At 47.0% G+C, this 27,488-nt stretch overlaps 1 protein-coding gene across 16 annotated transcripts in view; it reads left to right on the top strand.

Annotated features, from left to right (window-relative positions):
* The window catches only part of PTK2 (protein tyrosine kinase 2), a 1,463,565-nt gene that overhangs the window by 220,198 nt on the left and 1,215,879 nt on the right, over window positions 1–27,488 (top strand). For 4 of the 16 annotated variants that reach the window (XM_069621694.1, XM_069621691.1, XM_069621693.1 and 1 more), the window contains exon 1: window positions 4,559–4,696. The exons of 4 other annotated variants lie outside the window; for them this stretch is intronic. In XM_069621694.1, coding sequence (XP_069477795.1) covers window positions 4,588–4,696 — 109 coding nt within the window. In that variant the 5' untranslated portion in view covers window positions 4,559–4,587. Of the gene's footprint in view, window positions 1–4,551; window positions 4,697–27,488 lie in introns of those variants that run through there. 8 more of the 16 variants (XM_069621689.1, XM_069621688.1, XM_069621687.1 and 5 more) reach the window with 4 other exon arrangements.

Below are 27,488 nucleotides of genomic sequence, written 5' to 3'. Positions count from 1 at the left end.
CGATCCCTGCATCTCTTAGCTAAAGGGATGCCTGGCGGGGTTCAGCACCCGCCCCCCATTTATTCCTAAATGGTGGCACTGACCCTTACCGGGCAAGCCTTTTAACCAAGAGATGCAGTGATCATGCCCGAGTGATCACTGCATCTCTTGGTTGAAAGGATGCCTGGCAGAGGCCAGCACCTCCTTTATGGAACAAAAGATGAGGCCACAGTATTTTTTTGCTAAAGCATTAAGCTCTTGCCCATGTGCAAGAGCTTCAGGATATAGAATTAAAAAGGCCTTGCCTTTTAGCAGCCATGCCATTTCTTCTCATACTTGTGCCAGTGGCTCTGACAGGTAAAGGGGGTTGGTGGAGTTGGGGGAAGGAAATGGGATGAGAGGAGATGTGCACCTCAATTATGAATTAAAATGCATTTTCAGGCATTAGAAAAAAAAATATGGTCTTGGCATGGGGGGGAGAGAGAGACAGAGACAGAGAGACAAAGGCAGACACCCGGGGCATAAACATGTCGAGGTAACCAATGGAAAAATGGACCCACATTGGCAAATGACAATTCTTTCCTCTCGTGATACTGTTTAAATAGTACCCAAAGAGGACTTTCTGGGGTAGAATGTCTTGCAAATTGTGTATTTTAAGGAATATTTGTTCAGTAACACTGGCCAAACTTCAAGCTACACAGTGAAGTAATTCATCTATGTGGCCCAGTTTGAACAGAAATACTGGCTGCCAATGGTAGCATGTTGGGCTGCTCTTTCACCATTGTCCTGCCAGTCTTAGCACGCACACATGTGTTTTTGACAGTCTAATAATCTGTCCACAAATGGCACTTGTCGTGTCCAAAGTGCCAATTTTGCTCTAAGCACAAGTGCCATGGGATCTGTGTGGGTAATAAAACAACGTCCCCTTGGTTGTCACGTTGGTCCTTAAACAAGCACTCGAACCAGAGTGGCACCGGCGGCTGCCAGACATAATGAATTTCAGGGCTCACCCCCATGCGTCAGCTGACCAGATGGACTATTGACAACGGGGTGCTCTTGCTGCATTGCCGTCACCGTTCCCAGGCACACTTGGCATGGAATCCAGAAAGATGGTTACAAAGATGTAAATGCCAGGCCTGCCTGGCCTGCAGCGCAAATGACAATAAAAAACACAGAAACTAATGATATCCAATGATTTACTGAAAACTTTTTTTCGTGGAATTTTTTACTGAAACAAATTCCTCAAAACAACATCCAATTTGAATTAAAAAAATATATATTATATGGGTGGGGTAAGGGGTTAAAACATGTGGCAGGTGGGGAGGTGTTTGGGCTGGGGTTATACACATAGGGAAACGGCCTTGGTGGGGACCGGGACCTCCTAAATAAAATATAAAAATAGAAATTCTTTTTTTTTCCTGATGAAAATTTGTAAGTAAAAAATTACCCCTCAAGTGTTTTCAGTAATATCACATAGAACCAAACTAATCGCCACACAAAGAATCACACCGTGATATATAGACTAATGGAAGCAATAGCATATATGATGCCATTCTTTAATATATAGAATTCAAAGCGTTGGGAAGCCTTACAGTCTGTCCTGTCTGTTGCACCTTTATTTCAGGTCATTGAACCAATGTTATATGCATCTCTGTAGTCAAAGGGCAGACCCTATTGGATTTACAAATGCATCGCAGTTCTACATAACTTATTTGCAATCAAATGTTATTCTTTTTTTTAAGTCCTCTCAGTTGCTTATTGTAGCTTAACTGCTATAAAAGCAGTGCCAGGCAAAGCCTGCGCGAGGAGGAGCCATGCATAGTTTTAATCTTATTATCACTGTAGTTGCCTTCTCCTCCACATCACTCACCCAATGCCAGTTTTGTGATCCTGTCCACTGGGTAAGTCACCACTGGTGCCATGGAAGATGATGAAAATGGAGTCGCTCGACGCGCCTAGTCACCGCTTTCCACCTTCAGCAGGACACTAGCGCCTCGTCAATGGCCAGCTGTTCTTGAGCGGCATCTTTGCAGGCATTTTTCATATTACTCCGAGTTCTGTATTTCAGGTCGTCGTCGTCCCCACATAGATTTGTTTGGCATTTGCTTTTCTTTAAACATAAGCGGACCCATAGGTCCTGTAAATTTTGCTGATTGAGCGCCAAGCTCCAGGCGTAACATATGACTAGGTGGGGGCGGGGAGAGCATGCCAAGGTGTGAGCAGGCCCATCTGAGACGATAGCCTTCTAGTCCTAATTCAGTGAGTATATTGTCAACCATCACTGCCCCCTCTCCACAGACGACGTGACCCCCTGTGGGCTATGCAAGTCCATAGGTAGCACACGGCATATGGGCCGGTCCTCCCTCTGCTGCGGTGCTCCCAAGCTTACAGAGGTAGCACACTGCATGTGGGCACTCCCTCTGCTGGGGTGCTCCCAAGCTTGCATTACAGAGGTAGCACACTGCATGTGGGCACTCTCTCTGCTGGGGTGCTCCCAAGCTTACAGAGGTAGCACACTGCATGTGGGCCCTCCCTCTGCTGGGGTGCTCCCAAGCTTTCACGTTTCCCTAATCCATGTGTGAGTTGGCCCACAGATCTTGGCATTCTGGGGAAAGTAGTACTGAATCTAAAATGTGAGGTGCAAAACTACAAGTAGCAGAATGCAACTAAACACACGTGTAAAGCCAGTGCCAGTAGACTTGACTCTTGTGTATGCATGCAGTGGGTATTTTACTGGCACTGCCATAGTGGTACTACCTGTCCACAAGATGGAACATCTGGCAAATGTTATTACTTGGGCATATTATAGTAATGCCAGGCAAATGCCTATGCAAGAGTCAAAACTGCTGGCCTTGCCAATGCTGGTTTTTCACAGGAATTTAGTGCAATTAACTGATGCACGGAGATATATTGCTTATAAATCAGTTGGCTGGAGGCACACGAAGCTAAGACATTTTTATTACACCAAGAGCTGGCATAAAGCCGAAATGTAGTAATTACTTTTCAGAAGACTGCTTAGAAATACCTTTGCTACATCTCTCTGCTTTTAAGGAAATGTCTGAGATTGCACGGTGGTGTTTTGTGGGTGGGGAGGGCCATGAGTTATCAATGGGTGTTTAACACCCACAGACTATGCCTTCCTCCTCACCCGCCCATCTCGGTCCTGGCTTGTCTTCCCATAATATTTTCAGCTGATGGGCAGCGCTTACAGCACCACCTAGTAGTCGAAACTAAAAAACAGGACCGGATGTCCTTCCTATAAGCAGCGAAAGGTGACTGCTACAGCAGTACAGCACAGCACTCTGTGCTGTAAAGGAAGTAGCAGCAGAGTGCGATGTCTCCTTCTCGATAGCCAGCACTGTAAGGGAGGCCTTGGGCTGACCAGGAAACACCCAGAGTGGAAGCGTTTGCACATTTCAGCGGTATGTAAGTAATAATTTTTTTTTAAAGGCGTTGGCCCTGAGCTATCCTTGCTGCACATTCTAGATCCACGGCAGGTCCTAGTAGTGTCGGTCCACTGGAGAAGTATAGAATGCTGGCTGTTCGCCGTGCCCAGAGCTTCTAGGGCCGCGTTCTCATCATTAGCAGCTGAAGCCTTAAAGTTGTGCGGGTTCGGTTTCTTCCGTCTGGCAGCTGCTGGGCGATTTGCAATCATTTGGTTCCCCGCCATGCCCAGCTTTGTTTCGAGAGGGGGTGTAGGGTCCCAGCTGGTGCATTATTGTCCCCCCTACCCTTGGGACTGCGGGGTCTATAGGTCTAGGAGTCCGGCTGAAGGCATCAGGAAATCGCATGCGCTCAAGAGGGGTAGGGGTGGCTCTCCTTTCCTAGTGAGTCCTCAACACCCATGCCCCTCCCCCCGCCCCAGCCAGTGTACATTACAAGGGGGGCATTCGCGAAACCGTCCTTCCGGTGGCAGCCCCTCTCTCTCATATCCTAGATTCGTGTAGCAGGTCCTACCTCGCCACACATTTGATACATGTCTTTGGCCACAGCCATGTTATTCGGTTTTATTTGAGGTTACCGCTGACATGCTTGCAGCACTGGTGATCTGTTTCTAAGCACTGTCCGAGGGTGGGGTGGCGACATGGTCTAACTTCAGTAGTAATCCGTACGGGTTTCAAAAAGTGATACGTGGGTACCGCGTTGCCCTCTTGAAATCCAGGGCACCACATCATGTAGAATCGGGTGTAAAGATACCACAGCACAGATCCTCGCGTATACAACTAATATCCACGCGGTTCCCACTGCACGATGCCGTGATGTAAAACCCATGTCGATCTCATTTTTCGGTGCTAATAAGGGGCGGTGGCGGGGCTCAGGAAGCCTTCACACTCTTCGCGACGGCCTCCTTGCGCGAACCGGCCCGGGGCTGCGCTCCCTCCCGGTACGCTGCGGCGGAGTGTGGGGGGCGCCGGCTGTGCATTGTGGCGGGCGGCTGCCCCGTGCGTTCCCCATCTGGCGGGGTCGCGGAGCCGTCACGTCAGCTGATGCTGGCAGACCTGGGGGTGGGAGTCTTTTGTTAGGGACGCCTGACTTTGACTGAAAGGAGACAAAAGAGGACCGCATCTCTGGTGGACGGCAGCTTCCGCGCTCCGCGGACCTTTCTAAATGTCATTGAAATATTTGGGCGCCGGAGCCGTGCCGCTCGCACCCAAGCCTGCCCTGCAGAAGGCATATTTCGCGTGTGGAGGAGAAGTCATGGAGCATACCTACTATGGTAAGAGTATTGCAGGCGCCTTCCTCAGCTGCGCGGTTTCAGCTCGCTCACCCGGCTAATCTGATTATTGTAATGATTTTTCGGTGCGTTTTCCATCCGACGCAGAAGAGGCTCTGCTCGATCTCTCCGATGTTAAATTCTTTTCATGGTCTTTTATTGAGTGCGCGATATTGATCCTTCGACGTTATTTTCTGAGCTCTTCCTAAGCGATCTGTCCCGGGGGCAGCACTGACTCTATTTTGGACACACTCAGGGGTTGGAGGAAGTGCACTTTAGCGCTCGCGTAACGCGCATCGACCGACTGTGTATATTCTGGCGTATGTCCGCCATTCTGTAGTTGAAGATACTCGCCGTGGGCGTTCTTCTAGAAGACCCCTGTTGAAAAACCTGATTTTAGTTATAACATGTTTAGTTGACCTTTGGCCAGCCCATGCCCTGTGTTTAATGTTGGCTACTGCTGCGCTTTAGTTTTGGAGTGACACTTTCTCCGCCGCTGCTTCCGAGTAGGCACAGACTGAGTGCGGAGAAGGATTGGTGTCTGAATGTGTTAACCTGGGCCACTTCCCTGAGCATCTCTGTCCGCAATGACATGGGGTTCATTTTCAGTGTGTGAATTAAACATGTATGCTACACAATTGATCACCAAAAACGTCGGAGGATACTCCCCCCACCCTCAAAATAACGTATTTATTAATTTATCATGAATGGCGAAGGCGCTATGCAAACGATACAATACGTTAGTGTACAGCTATATTGACCTTTTATGTAGCACAGATGAGTAAACTATCTCTTGGTGCTATTATAGCACGTTCCTCGACTACCTGGGGCACGCATATTAACAATCTACAAAGGATGAAAAGCGGAGTTGGCTGTGCCCAGATTCGAAGCTGTGACTTGCAGATTTTGCGTGTATCGCTGGAGCAGGCGCTTTAACCCAAAGCACTCCCTCCTACCACCCCCCCCCCCCTGAACCCCCCAATGATTACCTTCAGGCTTGACTGGTTGCGGGTAAGTTCAGCAGGTACTACTGTGTTGCACCTTTGTTGCTGAAGCTGAACTCAAGATAGGCAGGCAGGCAGCGCGTCCATTGCGTTTAGCGGAAGGCAGAGTTCAGGCCACTTCTCGAACATAAGGTCACTATCCTAAGAGGCCCAAGTGGATATATACGTGTGATAAATGGACTATCTAAACTTCTCTCCTAGTACCACGAACTCTGCTGCTTTTCATTCTAGAAATATGCCAGGTTGGGGGTCCAAAGGTGTTGGTTTTGAATGTTTCAGCGTCTCAAACGAGGAGGGACTCTGCAGATGGGTGAAGGGACCATGTAGAGCTCTCCCCTGGAGAGGAGAGTTTTCACGGCTGCATAAAGTAGATGGCGGAAAGCCGAGTGGATGGCCTCAATGCTTTAAAGTAGAGCCTTCCTCAAATATTTTATTTTAAAACATTGAAGTAATTACCAGTGGCACCTTGCACCACACGGACACGCTTGTAAACACATTTTTAAAAACCCCCAAATGAGCCTTCGAGTTGGCTCCCTCAGGCTGCTATCTCTTCCACCACGATGCCAAGGCTCCTGATACCAAGTATAGGTTCAACTTTCTACACCAACGAGAGACAATAGCAGCTTTTACAAAGTATCAATAATGAACTTGATTATCGGACACTTTATTTCAGTTGAAGTGCAATGGTAAAGGCCTGTGAGACGAATTCACAAGTAGTTGCATGTTTGTTTTATAAAGTGCACGAGGGACTAGGAAGGAAGGAGGAGGGAGGGTGACAGGGAAAGAGGGGTGTGATCATTCACTGTCTTGGTATATTCCAGATTGGCTAAGTGCATGGCAAGGTAGATGGAGGAATACAGTTAAGTGAATACATGATTACAACAGGAAGGAGACAATTAGAAGACCTGATAATTGCATGAAATGCAGAACAAGTGGCAGGTCCAGAAAGAGTTAATCGCCTGCTCTTGCATGAGGAAGGTGGGAGGGACCGAGACCACTACTGGCAGAATCATTTCTTGAAAAGGTGGGTCTTGAGCTCTTTTCTGAAGTCTTTCGATGTTCCCCATTGCAGAATTCCATGTACTTTGGCTAGCAGTAGGATTAAGGAATATGGCGTATAAATCCTTTTCTTCAAAAAAGTCAGACTTGATCACAAGCCTTCTCATAAAATGCTTTACAAATGTTGGAACTCTTGTCCTTCAGAACCGTGATGCGCCTCATCCGTAGACTTAAAGACCTTCCTCTTCGAGATAACAGATAACAAGGCCCATCCAAGCCTAATCTCTTTTCCAGACTCTGACCAGAAACCAGTTAGAAAGTCCTTGATTAAAAGATCTTCCCCATTACTTCCTCCTAGCCTTTAACTTTTTCCTAAAATCACTTCCCCTGTTAAGTCTACCACTTGACCCAGAATATCCTCTCCGGGCCCGATCTCTGTGTAATCCAGACTTGAAAATAATCAGATTATAGGTCTTTAGTTTGTACGTTTTGAAACCCCAATTTTGCAAATCGAATCTTCAAAATGAAATTTGTAAAAACATTTTTTTAATATGCTTTGCATTGCTGTGCAGTTAATTTGAAAATGTAATTTTGAAAATGTGTTTTCTTGGTGCATTTCATTAGTTTGTGATTTGTAAGTACTTTTCCTTCTGCCCTCCAAACCCCTCAACCTCGCCCTCTTCTTTGTCAGTTCTTTCCTCTAATTCAGGTTCCTATCCGCGTAGTCCTGTATCCCATTTCAACATAATGGAGGGGTACCTTCAGTTAACACACCATCCACCAGCAAACTGTAGATCCCGCTTTTCCTGTAACTGTGTCCTACAGCACCTTTTGTTATTTTGTTAAAAAAGCTTCTTTTAATATTGAATACATTTCCACTCCTCCATTTCCCCTGGAATCACATTATCTTTTTATACTCTTCCTGTTTAATAGTTGCATTATATTTTTGAAAAAAAGTCAAACTTTTGCTTTTTTAAACTTTTATTTTCCAACTTGAATCATTCAAATTTATTTTCGAATTTTTAAATACCTAAAGTGTCTTATTTTCTTATCTGATACTTCTTTTCCTCATCTCACTTCCTAATCCACATACCTTTTCCAGGAAGGTATCAGTGCAAGGCTCGTCGTTCTCTTAGGCTTATCTACTCTTCGGAATGCTTTCTCGATGTCCCCCTTTATCTCCTTCTATACACCCCTCCGCTCTCCTCTTGGGATTTCCTGACATGGCTGCTCCTGGCCGAAAATATAAAATGTCAAGGCTTAGCCTCTGCATACCCCAGTTCTTCTCCGTTATGCAGCTCCTGCCCAGCTATCCCTGGAGTCATTACCCTACTGCTGGGATCCTCCCTCAGATCACTTATCCTATCATCCTTCCACCTCTTTACACATTCTTCAGTGCATAACCGGTATCACACAAAGTTGAAAAGATTGTTAAATTAAATTCCTCTGAATTCAGATGACTGAAGGAAATTGTCTGCCCGGGGTAATGTTTCTAATGCTCGTGAAGCTTATTTGTGAAATTACCTGCTGTCCCACGTATTTCTTTCCCAGGCAAAAGGACTCATTATATGGACCAGGGCACAGGTGAGCTTGGTGAAAAGTTACATTTCCCCAATAAATTGGATCTACAGTTTCCAACATTATATTCATGGGTGCTGTTGATTGAATCAAGAGTATCTTCTATTTCAAAAGAAACAAAACCAAAAAACCGATATGCCCTTAACCATTTTGTGCCTTGTCTACCAATGTTTGCATCAAAATAAAGGGCTGTACTCGGCATCAAAGGAAACTGAGCCAAACAACAATCTGCCCCAAAAACTTTTATGCCAACGATTACTCATTGGTGCATGTGCCAATGTTTCGCCTTCTTCAGGCTTTTTCTAGGCATACATGATCCTTTGTCAACCCAATATTAAAAGTACAGTGTACATTTTAAATTAAACCACAATGCTTCTTTGAGTGGTTAATCAATCGATTTATAGTTACTGTCTCGCTGGCTGTTTCACTGTCTGATGTATTCATCTTAATGGGCGGTAATTCTCCTATGCATTCTATATTAAACTGTACACTGTATGTCAGTTGGACGGCTCAATCTGGAGACTGCAGTAACTTACAGTATCGGCAAGTAGGCGCTCACATTCCTCAATAAATGCTGCACGATCTATAATCACTATCGCCCCTCACTTATCTGCTATTGCAACCCAATCTGTTCAACAGATTCACCTCATGACGGCTCAGTTTAGTGTGTTGAGACATAGACTGTTTCCAATTTGTAAAGATCTGAGCGCACTTCTCAAACAAAACCAATTCAGCAGATTGCATATGGATAGGGGGACAAACATTGTTGAAGGATTTCTCAACCCAGAGCAGTTATTGATTTCAAAACTGTCAGAGTCTTTGAAATACTCTTCTAGGTGTATTTTGTGCAGAAATTGAAAGGTCTCGCTGGGGAACAAAAAGGCATCCTATTTGGTCAGAACGAATCTTAACCCTTTAGTCAATACTTTCTCTTCTTCCTGGAACAGGGAATAATGGGCGAGATTTACTACCACCTACTCTGTCTGACTCCTCCTTTGCATTTGGTTGTGTAGCCACTCCAGTCTCTGGTTGCCCCGTCCAAAAAAGGACGGCGTTCGGATGGAGATTTGTTCCCTCCTCTACCTCTTCTACTACCTCGATTGGTGTTAAATTCAGGACCATTATAGCTTGCGTTTGTGAACCTATTATGCAAGGTACTGGGTTCTGCATCCTCTGCCCAGCTATCAGCACTTGAAGTAAAAGATGCATCTCTGAATTGTACTCTACATTTGTTCATTGGGAATGGAATTCGTAGAGCCTACCACATAATCTAGACGTACATAACGGAAACTCTTATGTGTAAAGTGATTGAGATCTTTTTTGAGTCTATGAATTCTTTCATTGGTGGTATCATTTTAGATTCAGTCATCTTCATATGCTTGTCTAATTTGTCCTTAAAATCATCTAGTGGTAACAGTGCTTTAAGGTATTCCTCGATTTTTTTCAAATCTATTTCAGTCTGTTTGGACACTTCTTTGGCGGTTTCAGTGATGAGTACCAGCCAATCACAACCACATTTGTTCGATATGTAACTCCATTTGATCTTAAAATTCTCATTGTCCAGAAAGAACTTGGGTTCATTACGTACAATAAGCCCTTGAGGCAGAGCTTTACCCTTCAAATACTTGAATATAATTGCTTGATACAGTTCTGTATGTACTAGTCGTTTCTTAAGTTGAGTCAGCTCATCCCATTGATTACCTACTGCTTGATTGGCTGGTAACTCGTCTTGATTCAAACATGATACAGGACCAAGCAATTGTGCTTTTGACAACTCTAGACCCAAACCATTCGTGCCCTATAAAAAGACCACTAATATTAGAAATGTAGTGATTCATAAGGGTGTACAATTAGAACTGAACAAACCACAGACTATCACTGAGGTATGGGGGTTAAATCCCATTGTGGGGCACCATCGGTGTGGAGGATGTTCGGTGTGCGATTTAAGTATGACAGCACTTTTGTAGATTTAGGTCTACCGAAGATATGAACCATGAAGGAATGTACAAATTACAACGCTGTCAATGTTATTTATATGATCAAATGTCCATGCGATAAGATGTACGTAGGGAAGACCAATCGCAAATGCAAAGTACGCATCATTGAATACGTGAGTTGCCTCATGAATTATGTTGAGACGGCCCTATTGGTTAAACATTTTATGGACAAGGGCCATGACTTTACTGACTTTCAGTGGGTGGTGTTGATGAAAATGAAAGGACCTAACCAGGTGGCGATTAATAAGAAACTACTGCGAGCTGAGCAGAAACGTATTTTCTTGATTGGTAGCCATTTGGCATGTCTTAATGAGAACATTGAGTGTCAGCATGCGTGAATAACAATACCCCCCATATGGGGTTAAAAACCAGCAAGCATATTGGTCCGACTGTGCAGGATGTGACCCAGGTATGGCTAATATCCAGGTGTTCCTAGTTGGTTAATCGCACCACTGAGAAGTGGGCTTTACCCAGGTCACTAGGCGATGGCAGGAGTGGTGTGGTTAATTGTACTGAAGTCATAGACAGGCACACATGGTTCCTGTTGTGCTCTAGCACCTTGAAGCGTCTTCTGTGTGCTAGATGGAATTACCAATAATTACCACAGACCAAAGGAAGATGGTAAAATACTGCTTTAATCTCAGTGAAAGAAAGCAGGGAAAAATACAGCTATAAAGTAGATGGCTTGGTATTCACACCCAAGTTTGCTTGCACAGAGTTAATATACTTTTACACACATCACTCATGACGTCATCCTACGTGACATTTCCCCGAAACCTAACGCTGGGAGGGATTGGATTAGGGGACCATATCTACTTATAAAATTAAGTGTTAATATCTCATTGGCGGCCCTTTGTCTTTAGGATACACCCTGAGCTACTTCTACATGCGTCACATACTGATTATAGCAGAGAATAGGGCAGTGGGCTACGAACTGCAACATTGTATATGAAAGTGTGTGGCAGGCCTTGTGATTGGTTGTCAACCCTATCTAACTTTGGACTTTCTAGCAGCACGTGGACAGAACGAAAACTAGGTGTTCAAGCTGCTTCAACTTGTCGGATGTCATCGACCTTATCCTTAGCCAAGGTTTATCGTTTGCAGTTTACCCTATAGTCTGATCTCTGTTCTGGGACATTCGAGGGAGTGTGAGCACACAACTATCTTAACTTGAAGCTCTAATGAATAGCCTTTGTTTTGAGCTCTTCATCACGTGTTAGGAGGCAACCATTTTGTCAATTTCAACCTCTGAATTGCTGCTATTTGATTTAATTAAACAGGGTGCCATTACCCTCTTAGAGACTTGCTCGCTCCACCTCACTTATGCTTTTGCATTCCTGATTGTCCAATACTTGGCATTCTGAAATGTCCTTGCCCTCCTAATCTTAGCAGACATATGTCTCATGCACGTAGTCTATTCATTCGCCCCTCTCTTTGCTCGGCGCCCATCTCTCGAAATAGCCTCCTTGACTTCAGGCCAACATACTCCCTTATTCTGCACATGAAAACAGCTACTGCATCAATTCTTCAATTTGCGATCCTATGCCTATTTTTGAGGTACCTGGGTTTATTCTTTAACACCTGTCGTCCATTTGCTTCCAATGGTCACCCTAAATGTTATATATAACTATACACATACCTCTCTTTAGCAAGCTTCTATTTGTGTTATCTACCTTGCGTTACAGCATATTTACAGTTATTGGTCGATTTACTTCATCTTCTTATTTTCATGAAATGATCTTTTGGTACATGTTTCTCCTAGTACTTCTGTTACACCGTCAGTCTTAAGTATTTTCATATTGATTCGGTTTAGGCTTGTATATCTTCTTTGACATCATATTGCTGTTGTCAAACTTTTGTTTAGAGCTCATCAATGATTCTCATAGCAGCTTCCTAGCGCTTAGGAAATTTGCGTCCTTCTTGGTAGCTTCCTTCTATTTTCTCAATGTGAGGGGGTCTCCTGAAATGCTGTCTGGGTGCATATCATCTTTCGTAAAATCAACGTGGTATGGACATGTTGCGTAAACTTGTGCATGAATTACCAATACTAGGCCTTCGTCTGCTACTCCATTAGGACGGTGGTGAAGATTTGGGGACTAGAGAAGAGGCCTCTGTCTGCTTCTCTACACTGTAGTTGATACTCCACCTCTTTTCATTTCTAGTTGGCACCATCAGTGCCCCCTAATTTGTTGTGTTTTTCATACTATTCTCCAGCATTGGATCTTTCATGGATTCACATGCTTTGAATATTCCCCGTCGTCAGGCTGGGAATCCTCGGTAAGTTATATACATTTTCCATAGGCCGTCTTCTTCCTCCTCATCTAAAAAGGAGAGAAAAGAACCATCTAAATCCTCCTCAGGAGATCGTCATAAATCTACCTTGAGTCGAGCGGCCGCGGCCAGCAAGTCGGACCCAAAAGCGGCGGGAGCACCTCAAGGCCTTGCGCCACTGGCTTCGGCGACGACCCGCTCGTCGACGCCTGCGTCATCGGCGGCTCCTCCCACATGTCTGCGGTAGGAACCATCGTCGACGGTCCTGTCGATGGGATGGCAACTAGAGGTTTTCGATCCCGTCCCGCCAGAGGCCCTGCTTCAACCAGAGGCGACTTTCTCCATCTCGTCGGCTGACGAACGCGGCACGGTCGCGCGCCCAACCGATCTGGGTCTGCAGCCGACCAGCGCGATGTCGCTCTTGGTTGTGGGTTCCATGCCTACTACCTCGTCATTACTGAACCCCCAGGCGGTTCTGTCCTTGGAGGTGCTAAATACGCTACAGAAACTATTACAGCGTTTGGACACACAAATTCCCCAGCCTGGGGCCCCGACACGGATACAGTCTGCGCCATTCGTCGATGAGCCGGGCCCGGCTCCTCGCTCGGCGACCAGGATTACGGCCGCTTCCCACGCGCCGGAAGATTGCCCTACCCTGCAAGAAGAAGGAGAACTACAAGACTCTGACCGTGAGGGATCAGGTTCAGACATCTCACTATCCCCCTCAAAGGACCCAACTTGGGACTCTGAAGCGGAGATGGAAGCTCCGAGAAGCCCGGCACAGCCATCGCCACCTGACGACGTGGGTGCATTCCATGCCATGATGAGTAAGGCGTGTTCGGAGTTTGGCCTAGTCCCTGAAGAGGAGAAAAAGGATTGTTTTCTTTATCATATGGGCAAGAGAAGGAAATCCATATTCGCCATCCCGATTTTGGATTTTGGATCATGTCTGGCAAGAGGGCCTGAAGACCATGCGGCACCCGTTCTCTGAACCAGCAGTGAAAGGTCATTTGGAGAAGAAGTTCAAGGCTCCGGAATCGACTCCCAAGTGCCTGACGTCTCACCCGGAGTCGGTGGTATCGGCGGCAGCGGTGAGAAAGGCCAGGTCTCAACATAAATGCACGACCCCTCCAGACAAAGAGGCCAGGAGACAGGACGCTTTCGGCAAGAAGGTGCTGTCCGTCGGCGCGACTACAGTTAAAGCAGCCAACTCCTTGGCGATTATGTCTAGGTATGACAGGGAAATGTGGCACCAACTGGCTCCTATCTTGGAGCATTTGCCCGAGGAACATAGAAAGTCTGCAATGTTGCTAGTGCGGGAAGGAGAGGAGGCCTCCAACCATGCTATAAACATTGCCGGCGACCTAGCCTGTTTTAAGCAAATCAATAACAGCGTAGTTCTACGTAGACAAGCCTGGCTCAAGTGCACTACGTTCAGACCGGAGGTGCAATATAAAGTCTTGGATATGCCGTGTGAAGGGGAGCAACTGTTCGGTGAAAAAGTTGAGGCCTTGAAGGGCATGAAAGAGGATACTGACATGGCACGGTCACTCGGAGCCCTCCAGAGTGGTAGGAATTTTCGTTCCTTTTGTCCTTTCAGAGGGGCCTCTGGTAACGCACGGTTTGGGTCATCTAGAGACCAAGTTTTCAGCAGACCCTCCTACTCGTCCCAAGGCTGTAGGCGTGCGGCCCAATCTTCTCGTAGAGGCAGAGGTTACCAAACCTCCAGACGGCGGGGTGCCTACCCTTAGACGAAAGATAAACAAACCAAGGACCAACAATGACATGCTTCAGGGCGTCCTGGGGAGTCGAGTGTCTTGTTGCATCGACGAGTGGGAGTGCATAACAGACCAATGGGTTTTGGACACGATTCATCTGGGCCACTCTCTACAGTTCAAGGGCAAGCCACCACACATTCCACCGGTGTTCTCGGCCCAGCCCCACCTTCAAATACTACTGCAGGAGGTGGCGCTTATGCTGCTGAAAGGGGCTATAGAACTGGTCCCGATGGCAGAAAAAGGACAGGGAGGGTACTCCCGGTACGTTGTCGTCAAGAAACCAAATGGAAAATGGCGTCCCATTCTGGATCTACGAGCGCTCAACAAACTGCTCAAGAATATAAAATTCAAAATGCTGATGCTTCAGGGGGTGATCCGATCGATACAACCCGGAGATTATTTGTCGTCGCTAGACCTTCAGGACTCATACTTCCATATCCCGATGCATCGACGGCACAAGATTTCTGCGGTTCGTCGTCGGACAAACCCACTATCAGTTCAAGGTCCTCCCGTACAGCCTAAAATCGTCCCCCAGGACGTTCACCAAATGTCTGGCTCCAATAGCAGCCTGGTTAAGAAAGGAAGGTCACCATGTGTACCCTTATTTGGACGGTTGGCTAGTGAGGGGACTGTCTCCAGAAAGGGCACAAGAAAGCCTAGATGCCACCCTGTCCCTCCTGCAACGTTTGGGCTTCGCAGTGAACTTCGACAAGTCCTCGTTAAAGCCTTCAAGGACCTTGGTCTTTTTGGGGGCAGAGTTCCACACACAGTCGGGACTGGTGAAGCCATCCCTCGAAAGGATTCACAGACTTTAACAAAAGGCATCAGAATGGGAGGTCGACACAGAGTATCAGTACGAAGGTACATGTCCCTGCTGGGGACCATGTCGTCCTGCATACCCTTGATGGACAACTGTCGCCTCTTCATGAGGCCTCTTCAGGAATTCTTGTCGGAGCGATGGGCACAGAGTCGAGGATGTTGGTCGGACAAGTTGACCATCAAAGGCCAGTTCGTGCAGGCGCTTCAATGGTGGAGAATCTCCATACACCTAACGAAGGGAATGCCCTTACTGGAGCCTGCGTTCCAGAAGACAGTGGTTACAGATGCTTCTCTAACTGGGTGGGGAGCTCATCTGGACTCCTTACAGGTTCAGGGTTGTTGGTCATTGGAAGAGTCCTCCCTCCACATCAACCTGCTAGAGTTGAGGGGGCGGTGTGCGTTGGGCCCTAAAATCCTTTCTGCCACAGATAAAGGGCTCAGTGGTGAGAATCATGACAGACAACACGACAACCATGTTTTATCTACGGAAGCAGGGAGGAACTTGCTCCAGGAGATACATCTGTTGGCGTTCCACTTACCAGGAGTAAAAAATGTGCAAGCAGACGCTCTCAGCAGAGAGATGAATTATCTACACGAATGGGAACTGAATGATCAGCAACTGCACTGTGTCTTCGCGGAATGGGGTCATCCGGCCCTCGATCTCTTTGCGACGAGAGACAACAAGAAATGCTCCCAATACGCGAGCAGGTGGCCACAACAAGACTCGCTAGGGGACACGTTCTCCTCCTTCCGTGGACGGGCAAGTTTCTGTATGCCTTCCCCCCCATTCCCTCTCATCCGTCGGACTCTGCAATGGATCCACAGATATCCTTGTCGGGTGATCCTGGTGGCTCTGTATTGGGCCAGACAAGTGTGGTTCTCCGATCTACTTCACCTCTCAGCGGCAGAACCAATGAGGTTCCAGAAGATCCCCAACCTTCTGTCTCAGGAGAAAGGGACCGTTTGGCATCACGACCCGGACAACCTCAGTCTGACGGCCTGGCTCCGGATTTCGCCGAGTTTGGCGTGTTAGCAATTCCAGCGGATTGCCGTCATATTTTGCAAGCCGCAAGGGCACCTTCCACGAACACTTCATACACATACAAATGGAAAAGGTTCTGCATATGGTGCGCAGGTCAACCAGGGCTGGTCCCGCGGGCGATCACACCGGAACAACTCCTACCATACTTGTTGCTCCTGGCAAATAACGGATTATCTGTTTCATCTATAAAGGTGCATGTAGCTGCCATCTCGAGATCTACTCGGAAGAGACATTCCACTCCACTGTTCAGTGACCGCCTAGTTAAACACTTCCTTAAAGGGTTGTTTCGAACCTTTCCTCCCAAGAAGAAGTTTCTTCCGATCTGGAGTCTAAACCTGGTCCTGGTAGCCCTGATGAAACCCCCTTTTCAACCAATGTCATCGACATCATTAAAATGTTTGTCTTGGAAATTGGCTTTCCTGGTGGCCATTACTTCTGCTCGTCACCTGTCGGAAATACAAGCTCTAGTGATCGACCCTCCGTATTTGAGGTTTTTCAGTAATAAAGTCGTGCTGGCCACTAACCCGCATTTCATACCTAAAGTACCTTCCATGTTCCATAAACACGCGGCTATAGTGTTGCCTACATTCTTTCCAACACCGTCTTCAGAGGCAGAGAAGACTCTCCATACTTTGGACGTGAAAAGAGCTTTGAAATTTTATCTCCATCGCACTCAAAGCTTCAGAGACACGAGACAACTCTTCGTAGCTTATGGTCCTGCGGCTAGGGGTAAAGCGATTTCAAAACAAGGACTATCCATATGGGTGTCTTCGGCCATTTCTTATTGTCATTCCAGGCCGGAAAGCCACTAGACAAGAGTCCAAGGGCCCATTCAACGAGATCTACATCGTCGTCGACGGCTTTGTGGTCCGGAATTCCTCTGGGGGATATCTGCCAGGCGGCTTCCTGGTCGGTACCACATACGTTTACCCGACATTACTGTCTCGCACAGCAACATGCTGAAGATACACAGATGGGGATGGCAGTACTACGTCACCTGTTCTAATAAGGTAAGCCCCAAGTGGGGTTGCATCCTTCGGCAACTATGCTTTAAAGTGTCATGTCTTTTACAGTTAACATGCTATAATGTAATGTGTTGCAATAGTAAGTGGGCACTGTGCTTGTTGTGATATTGGTTTGCATACACGCCTCCAGTGTTGGGGGATACTGCTATACAATCTATTCTAAGCATGTGAATCCATGAAAGATCCAATGCTGGAGAAGGTAATAGTTTCTTACCTGTAACTCCATTTCTCCAGCATTGGTATCTTCCATGGATTCACATGCGCCCGCCGGCCTCCCCTGAGCATGCAAACCAGAGATCCCCCCCCCATACTACTTTGGGGGCTGAAATCTGAGGGAGCCACGGGGGTTGGATCTATATATACCCCTACGTCCTAGTGGCGCCGGCGTGCACGGCCCAAAACGACGTAGATAGGACACAAGTGTCGAATTTTTCCTATGGAAAATGTCTATATAACTTACCGAGGATTCCCAGCCTGACGACGGGGAATATTCTAAGCATGTGAATCCATGAAAGATACCAATGCTGGAGAAATGGAGTTACAGGTAAGAAACTATTCCCTTATAGGGGCGGATTTACAGCATGTAATATCATGTGCCTTATGTTGGTTTAGGTATAGAGTTGCATTTGCTAACACGTCTCCTTAACACACTTGATGTCAACAGTAGTGCATGTCAGTACAGCTCTGGGCCCTTGCGAGAAGCGGGAGGCAATTGTGGCCCATGAAGGGATACAGGTTTCGAGCTAGAATAGAGTTGTCATGACAGCCTCAATAAGAAGTGAAATGCCAGTCCTCAGTGGATGTGAAGTATATCATGTGATCCAGGGTTGTGGTAGATGCAGCTCCACGTAGCTCAGAGGCAATAGGTGTGGCCTGGAGAGACAACATGGTGTAGGTCATTGACGGAGCTCATACCATCGCGGCTCAGTGTGTGAATTATTAAGAAGCGGGTGACAGGCAGTCTCCTTGTTTTGCCTCCCTGCATGTTGTTGGAGTCTATGGAATATGCGGCTATGCCAACAGTGTGTAGGTAAGTGGTGCACACTGTTTATCCCGCCTTCTTAAGTAACAGGGGTCATATTAGAATTGTGCATGTTTTGGTATCTCGAATCTCAAAGGAAAGTTGTGAGCTTTTTGTATTGAGTTTTATATGGGCAATAATTTCTCCTCTCCTGTAGACTCTTGAGGACAGAGTGAAGTACATCATGAGCCATTGGGACCGGCTATACTAGTGTATTCAGTCTTTTTTTCCACCATTGGCTAGCAAACAAGTCTATCGAATTTGTTACTCTAGGTGAGCAGTTAGACTCATTGGGTTGATGAGTGCTGATTATGCTGTCTTTGTTGGGATGTGGCACCTTGTTGCACTTAGGTGATGGTCTAGTGCTGGTAGGTCTGTTCACGGGTTGTTGTACATTTCGGTGATGAATATACTGTCACCATAGGAGTTATAGAGGTGCAGGGCACGGATGTCAGATGGGTTTTGCTGGAATGGACACGGAGACTGACTAGTACCGTATGACCAATGATATGGAGTAGTTAAGGTCGGCACATAATGAGTCGTTTCCTTATCTTGTTTCACAGAAATATGGATAACTGTGTAGAATGTAGATGACCATGGCCTTTGGAAGCGACACATTCATGGTGTCATCTTATTGATAACATCTATGATCATCCTGATTGTTGATTAATTACAGGTATGGCGGATGCATTAGAGGTGTGGGTAGGATTTACACATTAGGTGGGATCAATAGGAAATTGTACATATTCATTTATATTGGTGCTTATATGTAATTGTGGATATATTGGTTTTATTTTTAGTTTTTTTTATTAAAGCAGTGCAGATTGTGAGAGTGTTAATATGTGTCAAGAATACGATAGAAGAACGGTTGCTATCCATATTTGAAGTGTAATGGATACTAATCAGTTAAGGAGATACTATTGAGTTTCATCACCTCTGAAGAATGTCAAGCATAGTGTTTTTGACAGAAACATGTTGGGGTTTAAGCATCCATTGTTTCACGGTTTGCAAAGTTGATATCCAAATATCAGGTGTATCTCTGATGTGGACATTTGTTTAGACAGTTATAGGGAATTAAATCAAACAAATCGAAAGAACTCGAGGAGGAAAGGTCCACGGCGAGAAAGGACTGCCAAGAGGCCTGGACCAGATTGGCCAAATTTGACGATATTACAAAAACCACCAGTGCCCACTAGGAGGGGGACAAACCTGGTAGGCTACTTTCGTGGCTGTGCAAAAAGGAGTACCCGAGAACCCCAAACCTCGAAATCCAGGATCAGTCAGGTACCACACACGGTTCACAAACCGAGATCAAGGAGGCATTCAGAAGCTTTTACTCCCACCTATACAGCCACAAGTCCACTATTCCCCAGGAAAACATTTACGATACGCTAGAAGAAATAGGCCTTCCCACGCTCGAAGAGACCCAGAGGGAAACACTGAACCAAGAGCTCACAAAGGAGGACATATAGGAGACGATTAGGGCCCTGTCCACATGCAAAACACCTGGGAGCGATGGGCTACCCCCAGAGTTCTACAAAACCTTCGCTGTTGAATTAACTCCTATCCTAAACGAAGTCTACAAAGAAGCTTTCGATACGGGGGTGCTACCAAGCAGTATGAACAAGACCCTGGTGATCCCCATACCTAAACCTGGAAAACCAATCATTGAATGTGGCTCCTACAGACCAATAGCCATCCTTAACTACGATACAAAAATCCTCACCACCATATTAGCCAACAGATTATCAAGAGTTATTGGGTCACTAGTACATGGGGATTGAAACAGGTCTGTCATCGGCTGTAGCACAGCAGCAAACCAACGCAGACTACAGCATATCATAGCACAAACAGGCTCACAAGTACCTTATGCTGCAGTCTCCTTAGACGCCATCAAAGCGTTTGACTCCATATACTGGGAGTGGCTCCTGGCTACCTTGAAACAATTCGGCCTGGGCGGTTACTTTATCCGCTGGGTCGAAATTCTGTACAAAACACCAAGGGCCAGGGTGAAAACCGGGAGGATGGTGTCGGCGCCATGGGACATTCAGAGGGGCACCAGGCAGGGATCTCCCCTTTCCCCAATGTTGTATATCCTTGGGCTAGAACTGCTGGCCATATTTATCAGGAATGCAGGCTTAAACATTGGGGGCCTATCCCACGTGATCTCGCTATATGCGGATGACGACTTACTCTACTTATGAGACCCTCAACTTAACATACCTACAATTCTGGAGGTACTAAGAAACTTTGCAAGAGTATCAGGGATATCATTGAACCCAGAGAAATCCCGTATATTCCCACTGGTGGGGTTGGCTGGGACCCACATATCAGCACTTCCAGAGGTTGGGTTAAAATGGGAACCACACACATTTAGATACCTAGGTATCAACATTTGCCCCCCTGACCCCTGAGCAGACACACGGTGGAAACACCCTGGTGGCAGTACAGAATCTCCAAAAATCAATGAGCTTCTGGACCAGACTCCCTTTGTCGATGATAGGCAGAGTGGCTATCGCCAAAATGATAGTACTTCCACGCTTCCTGTACTTCTTCCAAAGTGTCCATTACTACCTACCGGCCACCTTCTTTTGACAATTGAGCACACTCCTGAAAGACCTGGTTTGGGAAATCTCCAGACACAAGCACGCCCTCGGCACGCTAACGCTACCATATAGGGCAGATGGAGTCCAGCTCTCAGATCTGGAGAGATACTTCCTGGCAGCCTAACGGCTAGCAGACGATTCTACGTCAGAGACAGACCCCTTACGCCAACTAATAGCTCCGGTGTGACTGAAAGAAACTCTCTGGGTCCGATGGAAACGCTCAACAAAAGCCCCCCTGCTTGTTCAGCTGGGCCGAAAAATATGGGACAGAACTCTAAAGTTGCAAAAGATGGAGAACCCCTACTCCCCAGAGACACCACTGTCCGCTCCAACAAGGACGAATTGGCGCTCATATGCCTATGGGAAAGACACGGCATCTACAGCTGGGGGGACATGCACGAAGAAGGCTCCTTCCGGGAGTTTGACTCCCTAGTATTGAATGACTGACTCCCCAGGGGCCAGTTCCTACGCTACCGGAAAATCCAAGAAGTGGCAAAACAAAAATGGAGTGTATGGCCGGAGGAGCCCGAACCAAACCCGACCCTGACCCTGCTACACAATCTGGGGGATAACTGGAAACCAACCTCTCGGATATACGCCCAGCTCACAGATAGGCCCAACCCCAAGAGCAACGCCCCAAAGGACTCCTGTGAGACTGACCTGGGTGTAAGCATCACGGAACAGGAATGGGGAAGAATCCTACAATACCCCAGAGAAGTGTCTAGAAATGCAAGATTTAGATTCATTCAATTAAATGTTCTCCACAGAACATACATGACCGCCAGCAGAATTGCGAAATTCAGCAGACCCCTGGCCCCGCTATGCCCCCGGTGCAACTCTGAGGACGCAGGTATGGCGCACATGTTCTGGAGCTGCTCAAAGATGCAGCATTTCTGGACCAAAATCGAACCAGCATGCAGGAGGGAGGGCCTGATCCGCTACGAATGGACACCTAAGGAGTGGTTTCAGGGATCATTGTGATGCTGGAAATGCATCAGAGGGACAGGGCCTCTGAATCCTTGTCCTTTACTGCTTTTTATCGTGTGTTCTGTCATGTTTTCTGCCCCGGAGTCCATGTGGGACTCCTGGCAGTGCAGCTCTCTTTTGGTTTGGTGAACAGACCCATGGGATACCCTTATGGCACCCATGGGTAGGGGTACAACCCTGTGCCCCTAGTGTATGTTTTAGGGGACCTGTGGGTGGCCCACAGAGCAGGGTATGTGCTGGTGGCAGCTCCATGCTGAATTTGACAGGTGCTCTTGGTGTCCTCCATTTTGGGATACCCAGGCCCTGCCATTTGGATCGGTTGATTCCTGATAGGAAACAAGATGGCCCCTGTGGCCTCTTGCTTTCTATTGCCTGTTACCTTGTTTTCTCAAAGTCCTGGGAAGCCCTGACTCTGTCCCTTCCCCCTGACTGGCTGTTGGGTGGAAGTTCCATATATGGTGTTGTTGTGAAGGCCCAGCTAGACTGACTGGAGCCTTCCCAGTGACTGTATGTTGTGGGTACCTCCTGTGGGTGGGACCTGGGTGAATGGAGTGTATGACCAATATACCCTCCTTGTTGTGGGTGTCCGGTTTCTGGCATGAGAGACAAAGACTGAGACAGCCCTGCCCGAAACTGGCCTGAATGCAGTGTGTAGTGTTGAATGGCTGGGTACTTGTCCCAATCCACATTCCTTGTTGTAAGTGTCTGAAAGGGAGGAGTGTGGCCTGAATGCACTGTGTCCCTGATTGGCTGACTGACTGCATGAATGCCCTTCTGTATGATTGGCTGCTGAGTGTGTGCCAGCAGTGTGGATGAGAGACAGAATAGTATATCTGGGGACCTCTCACCACTAATAATTAGTGGTAATTGTTCAGAAGCGTTCTGGAGCTGAGTCTCCACTCTAAGAGTAACTGGAACTGCTGATCCTCGACGTCCAGCTGGAAGAAGAAGACTTGCTGTTGCATTTGCTTCGACCGATCCGAAGGCTGCCGAAATCGTCGAAGACTGACCCGAGAGAGGACCTGGTAAGGCGCCCTCTTCCCGTGCTCCGAGGGACCATCGAGCACCGCTCCATCTTCGCCGAAGCGCCCTGTAAGTCAGACCCTCGAAAGGCTGCCGACCCGAGACGGGACCGCCGGGGAGATCGAAGTGAAGCACCCGGACATCGCCGCCGTCGAAGTCCATTGCCGTCGACCAGGGTTCGCAGGTCTGTGTAACCGCTGGAGGCCCATCGAAGTTGTTGCCCAGCCGTGGGAACCGCTTGACGCCGTGCCGCCGACGACCGGAGCCGTCCGCTCCTTGCCTAAGAACATTTGAATCGAAGGACTCCCTCGTACGCACCGTCGACCGCTTTATCCTGCCGGAGAAAGTCGAGGACGACCAACGCGCCGAGGAGAAACCTGCCGGTGGGTTTCCCGCCACCCGAAGACTACAAAGACTCGAACGACTCGACGCCCTTGCTGGGCCCCCGTCCTCACGAATCTTTGCGGTCCAGAACAATTGTCGTCGAGGTGCCCCGCACGCCTCTGCCATGCAGGACGCCAACGCTCCGTCGTCGAGGAGCACCGCTTGGATGGAAGCTGCCGCCTCATCGACGCCGTTCTACACTGTTTGTTGTCGGACGTTCGACGCCCCGTGTCTCCCGCTTGAAAGGGAAGGCATTCAAGAAGGGCCGTCGATTCCCCGACGCCGAACGCCGAGTTCCTCGACGCTTGTCGACGATCCATGACTCCCGCTTGAAAGGGGGTCGCTCAAGAAGGATCTGTCGACGCCTCTTCGAAGAACTCGACTCCACCAGGTACATTGGGGGGGGTAAAAACATTATAGGAAGGAATAAGACTTGCAGAACAATATATGGACTGGGCTTGTGCTATATCTTTATTTTACAGGTTGCCCAGGTGGGGGGATCTCCACACAGAACTGTGTCTAGTGGTAGGGGCCAGTATTCTGCCCATTGCTCAAACATCTTGTTTTCTCTCCTCTCTCTATTGCTGGTTTTACTCTATTGATCTGTGTGACATTGTTACAGTATTGTTGATGCACTTTAATGAGATCCAATACAAAGGGTGGTACCACTTTAGAATTGTATATATTTGCCATTGTTGATTTTCCTAAGTACAAAGTGAGTTATTATGATAAGTGTACATAACCTTGAATATTGATTATATAAAGATTGTGTTCTAACCAATACAGTGTGTGGACATTCCTTTGTGGGGGCTTGGGGACTACACTGTACTTAAGAACCAGCCCGCATCACCTCCTGAGAAGCTAGGCCTTGATTGCTCGTCCATTGCTACCGTAATAGAGAGTCTTGGCTGGGGTCCTCTGTGCCTCTCTTCTACCATATAGAGAGCAGAAGTACAGCCACCCCCCACTGGTCCTTTACAATCATACCCACGGATAAGCAAGATCAGGCATACTATCAAACTTGTGGACATGGCTTGCATACTGGCCAAAAGGGCAATCGCCATGACATGGAAAACATCAACCGGCCCCCGCTATGCCAAATGGCTCAAACTGGAACACTGGTCAGAGACGGAAACTAGGTTATGGGGGGGGGAAGGAATAATCAAGACCGGAAACAGTCCGATCATGACCTATGAAGCCTGGAAATCTCTCCTACGGGACATGTTCCACCCATCTGACAAACCCCCGTGAACATGCCACCCTACCCATAAAGTTGTCTTGGAAACAAACCCCAAGAGGAGCTGTCTCGCCTCACTCAACAGTTGCAGCCCCTCTCTACGGTGGGTGACACACCTACCCTACTTCGCCTCCAAACTGACTCCAGCAGCAGACATGCACTTGTTATAACCTTTGTTGTGTGTTAGTTATGTTAGTAATTGTCATTGTTTTCCCCTTTCCGCCGCCTCTTAGAAGAAACTATTCTTATTTTGATTATGCCTGATGTAAGTTTGAAATGACAATAAAAACATTTTAAAATAAAATAAATAGGGAATTAAATCACAGTCCTATTTTAGATTGTAGGATCTCCTTTTTTGGTAGTAGTTGGAAGTTTGGACACTTATAAAATTGTGTATGAAAATGTGTTTTTATGATTTAGATAATTGTGATTTATTTTTTTGTGTTTGAATTTTTTGTATCATGTAATCAATACAATGTTTTTTTGTAACTGTGTTGTATGTCTAGGCTCTTCTTAATGACAAATCGCCTTTTGCGTTTATACTGTCTATATTACCCTAAAAGTGGGCGTTGGTACCACACTTCTCTAGTTTTCGGGTTACCCGACTAATTTAGAAAAATTGTATACTCTCCGGTCAGGGCTTTCTCATATGCGTATTGTGTACACTTGCAAACGTGACAAGTTCTTATATGTATTCTGCTCTGTTTCATTAAGTAATATGGCACTGTTTGTTCTTTCTTATTTGCTTCATTTACTTCTGTTTCCTGTCGGTCCCTTTACCGAAATGCCCCAGTATCCCCACTTTCAGGTGGACTCAACAATATGCTGTAGCGCGAATTGCTTCTCCCATGCTGAACCTGCAGCGGCTCATTGGCGATGTGCTTCCTTTCTTCAGGCTCGCCGCCTTTGCTTAGTGGTTCCTATCCTTCCCCCGACTCTCACTTGCCTATGCTGCACTGCCCTGGGCTCCAACAACTCAAAGGCTGCTCGTCGGTACAGCTGCACACCAGGAGGCCATCCTCCATCATTTGGTGTTCCCCCAGGGTACCGATCTCTGCAGTCTGCCTCCCTCGGTTTTTCCTGTGAGCCGTTTGCTCCACAGACCTCGCATTCGGCCAGCAGTTCCTCGGTCAGCACCAAGAGGATTCGACCTCTTCAGCCAGCTCCTTTCTCTCCCCTGGCTTTCCTGTTTAAATGTCCCGCTGGCCAATATGCACTCACAAGAACTAGAGCGTGGATATGTATTGGGCCTTCACTGATTTTCATAACTTGGTTCCGCTTCCGTGTGCCAGTACTTCTAGCCTTAGAACAAGGGAAGTCAGTTTGTGATCACTTGTAGGCAGAGTGTAGAAAGGTGTTCTCAGTAGTTTTACATGGTCAGTATGATGACTTGTACGCAGAGTTGAAGAGTTATTTTCAGCAGCTTTGAAGAGGGAATTAGGAGAGCTATAACAGTATGCCATAAAGGCATTGGGAATGGAAGGGGGGATCCTCAAAATGAAAAGGGGATACCATGTCTCGTCCGATGATGTCATGAAATTCCCCTGTGGGTTACTCCCACCCCCCCATTTGCTTCTATCTCATATAGCCGCCCCCAAGGTTAGGATCAGGGCACGGCTGCTGTCCCCTGGAAACATGGGGGAGGGGGGAAGTGGGCGCCACTGGGAAAGTAGTGATGACACCATTGGAATCTTCAGTTTTCACATCACATGCAAACGCAGGTTGTGTGCTGTCTTTTTAACAAAGCTAGTGCCGGGCTCTCTGCTTTTGCAGAGTATGTGATGTGAAAGAAGTGATCGAGGGATTTCTACTTGGCTGTTTTACGCCATGGCATACATCTGTCTGATGCCAGATCTGACGGTGCTGGCACCAAACATGAAGTGGCTGCAAGATAATGTGTTGGGTATTGTGTAAATAGATTAAGATGGCTAAATAATCCTGCCGTTTTACATTCTTTCACTGTTGTTGCCATGGAAACAGACCTGCACAGCAACGCTTGACTCAGCGCAGCGTTTCCTTTTGCTTCTTTGCTAAGTTTCCCAGACAATGGTGAGTCATGGCTGCTTTCTTGGAAGATTTGTAGCAAATGTTCCATTCTCCTAGTGCCCGAAAGTGACGAAAGGCAGAGATCTCTGACGCCTTAAATTCCTTTAACCCTTTGTAGCTCTAGATACGTTTACCAAATAGAGCAATATAGGTAATTATGGTGAAACCAGCATAAATAATTCATGATGATGGCCTTGACTTAAAATAGACGCTGCCTCAGTTCCACCTGTCTCTGAATGCATGGTTCTGCAAACACTATAGATGTAACTGCGGGTCTAGTTGCCCACAGAGCTTTCTCTGCCTCTTTAGGCACAGAGAGGCCCAACATAAGACCATGCTCAAAAAGGCACTCTGCGGCAAGTACCCGCCAGTTGGCTCAGTGTCCCAGAATGCACTCTCACATGGTGCAGACGCTACATACCATTGAATACGCACAGCCCCTGAAACCGAGGAACCATTGCTGCACCAATGATAGCCCACATATTCTAGGTTGTGGGTCATTCTTGACTCTTGTGTAGGAGCCAATGATGTGCGTGTGCAAATGTTTCTACTCGCTCAATGCAAATGATTAACCAGGGCTCCAATATAAAATAGAAGTTGTCACAGAAAAGCGGTTCCTCGTCCGGGCCACATGTTCCAAAAAGGACATCCCTGTCGAACTCCGTGCCATTCTGCTTGCTACACAGGGTGTGGGAAGAAGTAGATCTTGGATAGAAATACACATAAGGTGGAGCGCAAAAAAAAAAAAAAAAATAAAAATAAATAAATACACATAAGGTGAGTGGGTTATCGCCACAGGTGCAAGAGTAAGGGGCTCCTATGATAAGGCATACATTTGTGATATATAGCAGCGAAATCAGTCTGCAGGTGTGATTTGGATTCAAATGCACTTTGTGCAGTCTGCTTGGATGGGCTTTTGAAAATAAACAGGAACGGGAGTCGAGTGGTCGGTCACTGGTGGATTTTTGAAGTGGTGTG

Source organism: Ambystoma mexicanum, chromosome 5q, assembly GCF_040938575.1.
Source record: "Ambystoma mexicanum isolate Mex_15411 chromosome 5q, UKY_AmexF1_1, whole genome shotgun sequence".
In the NCBI taxonomy this organism is placed as follows: Eukaryota; Metazoa; Chordata; class Amphibia; order Caudata; family Ambystomatidae; genus Ambystoma; species Ambystoma mexicanum.
Note: the sequence above shows the minus strand (reverse complement) of the source record. Positions and strands in the feature narration are given on the sequence as shown.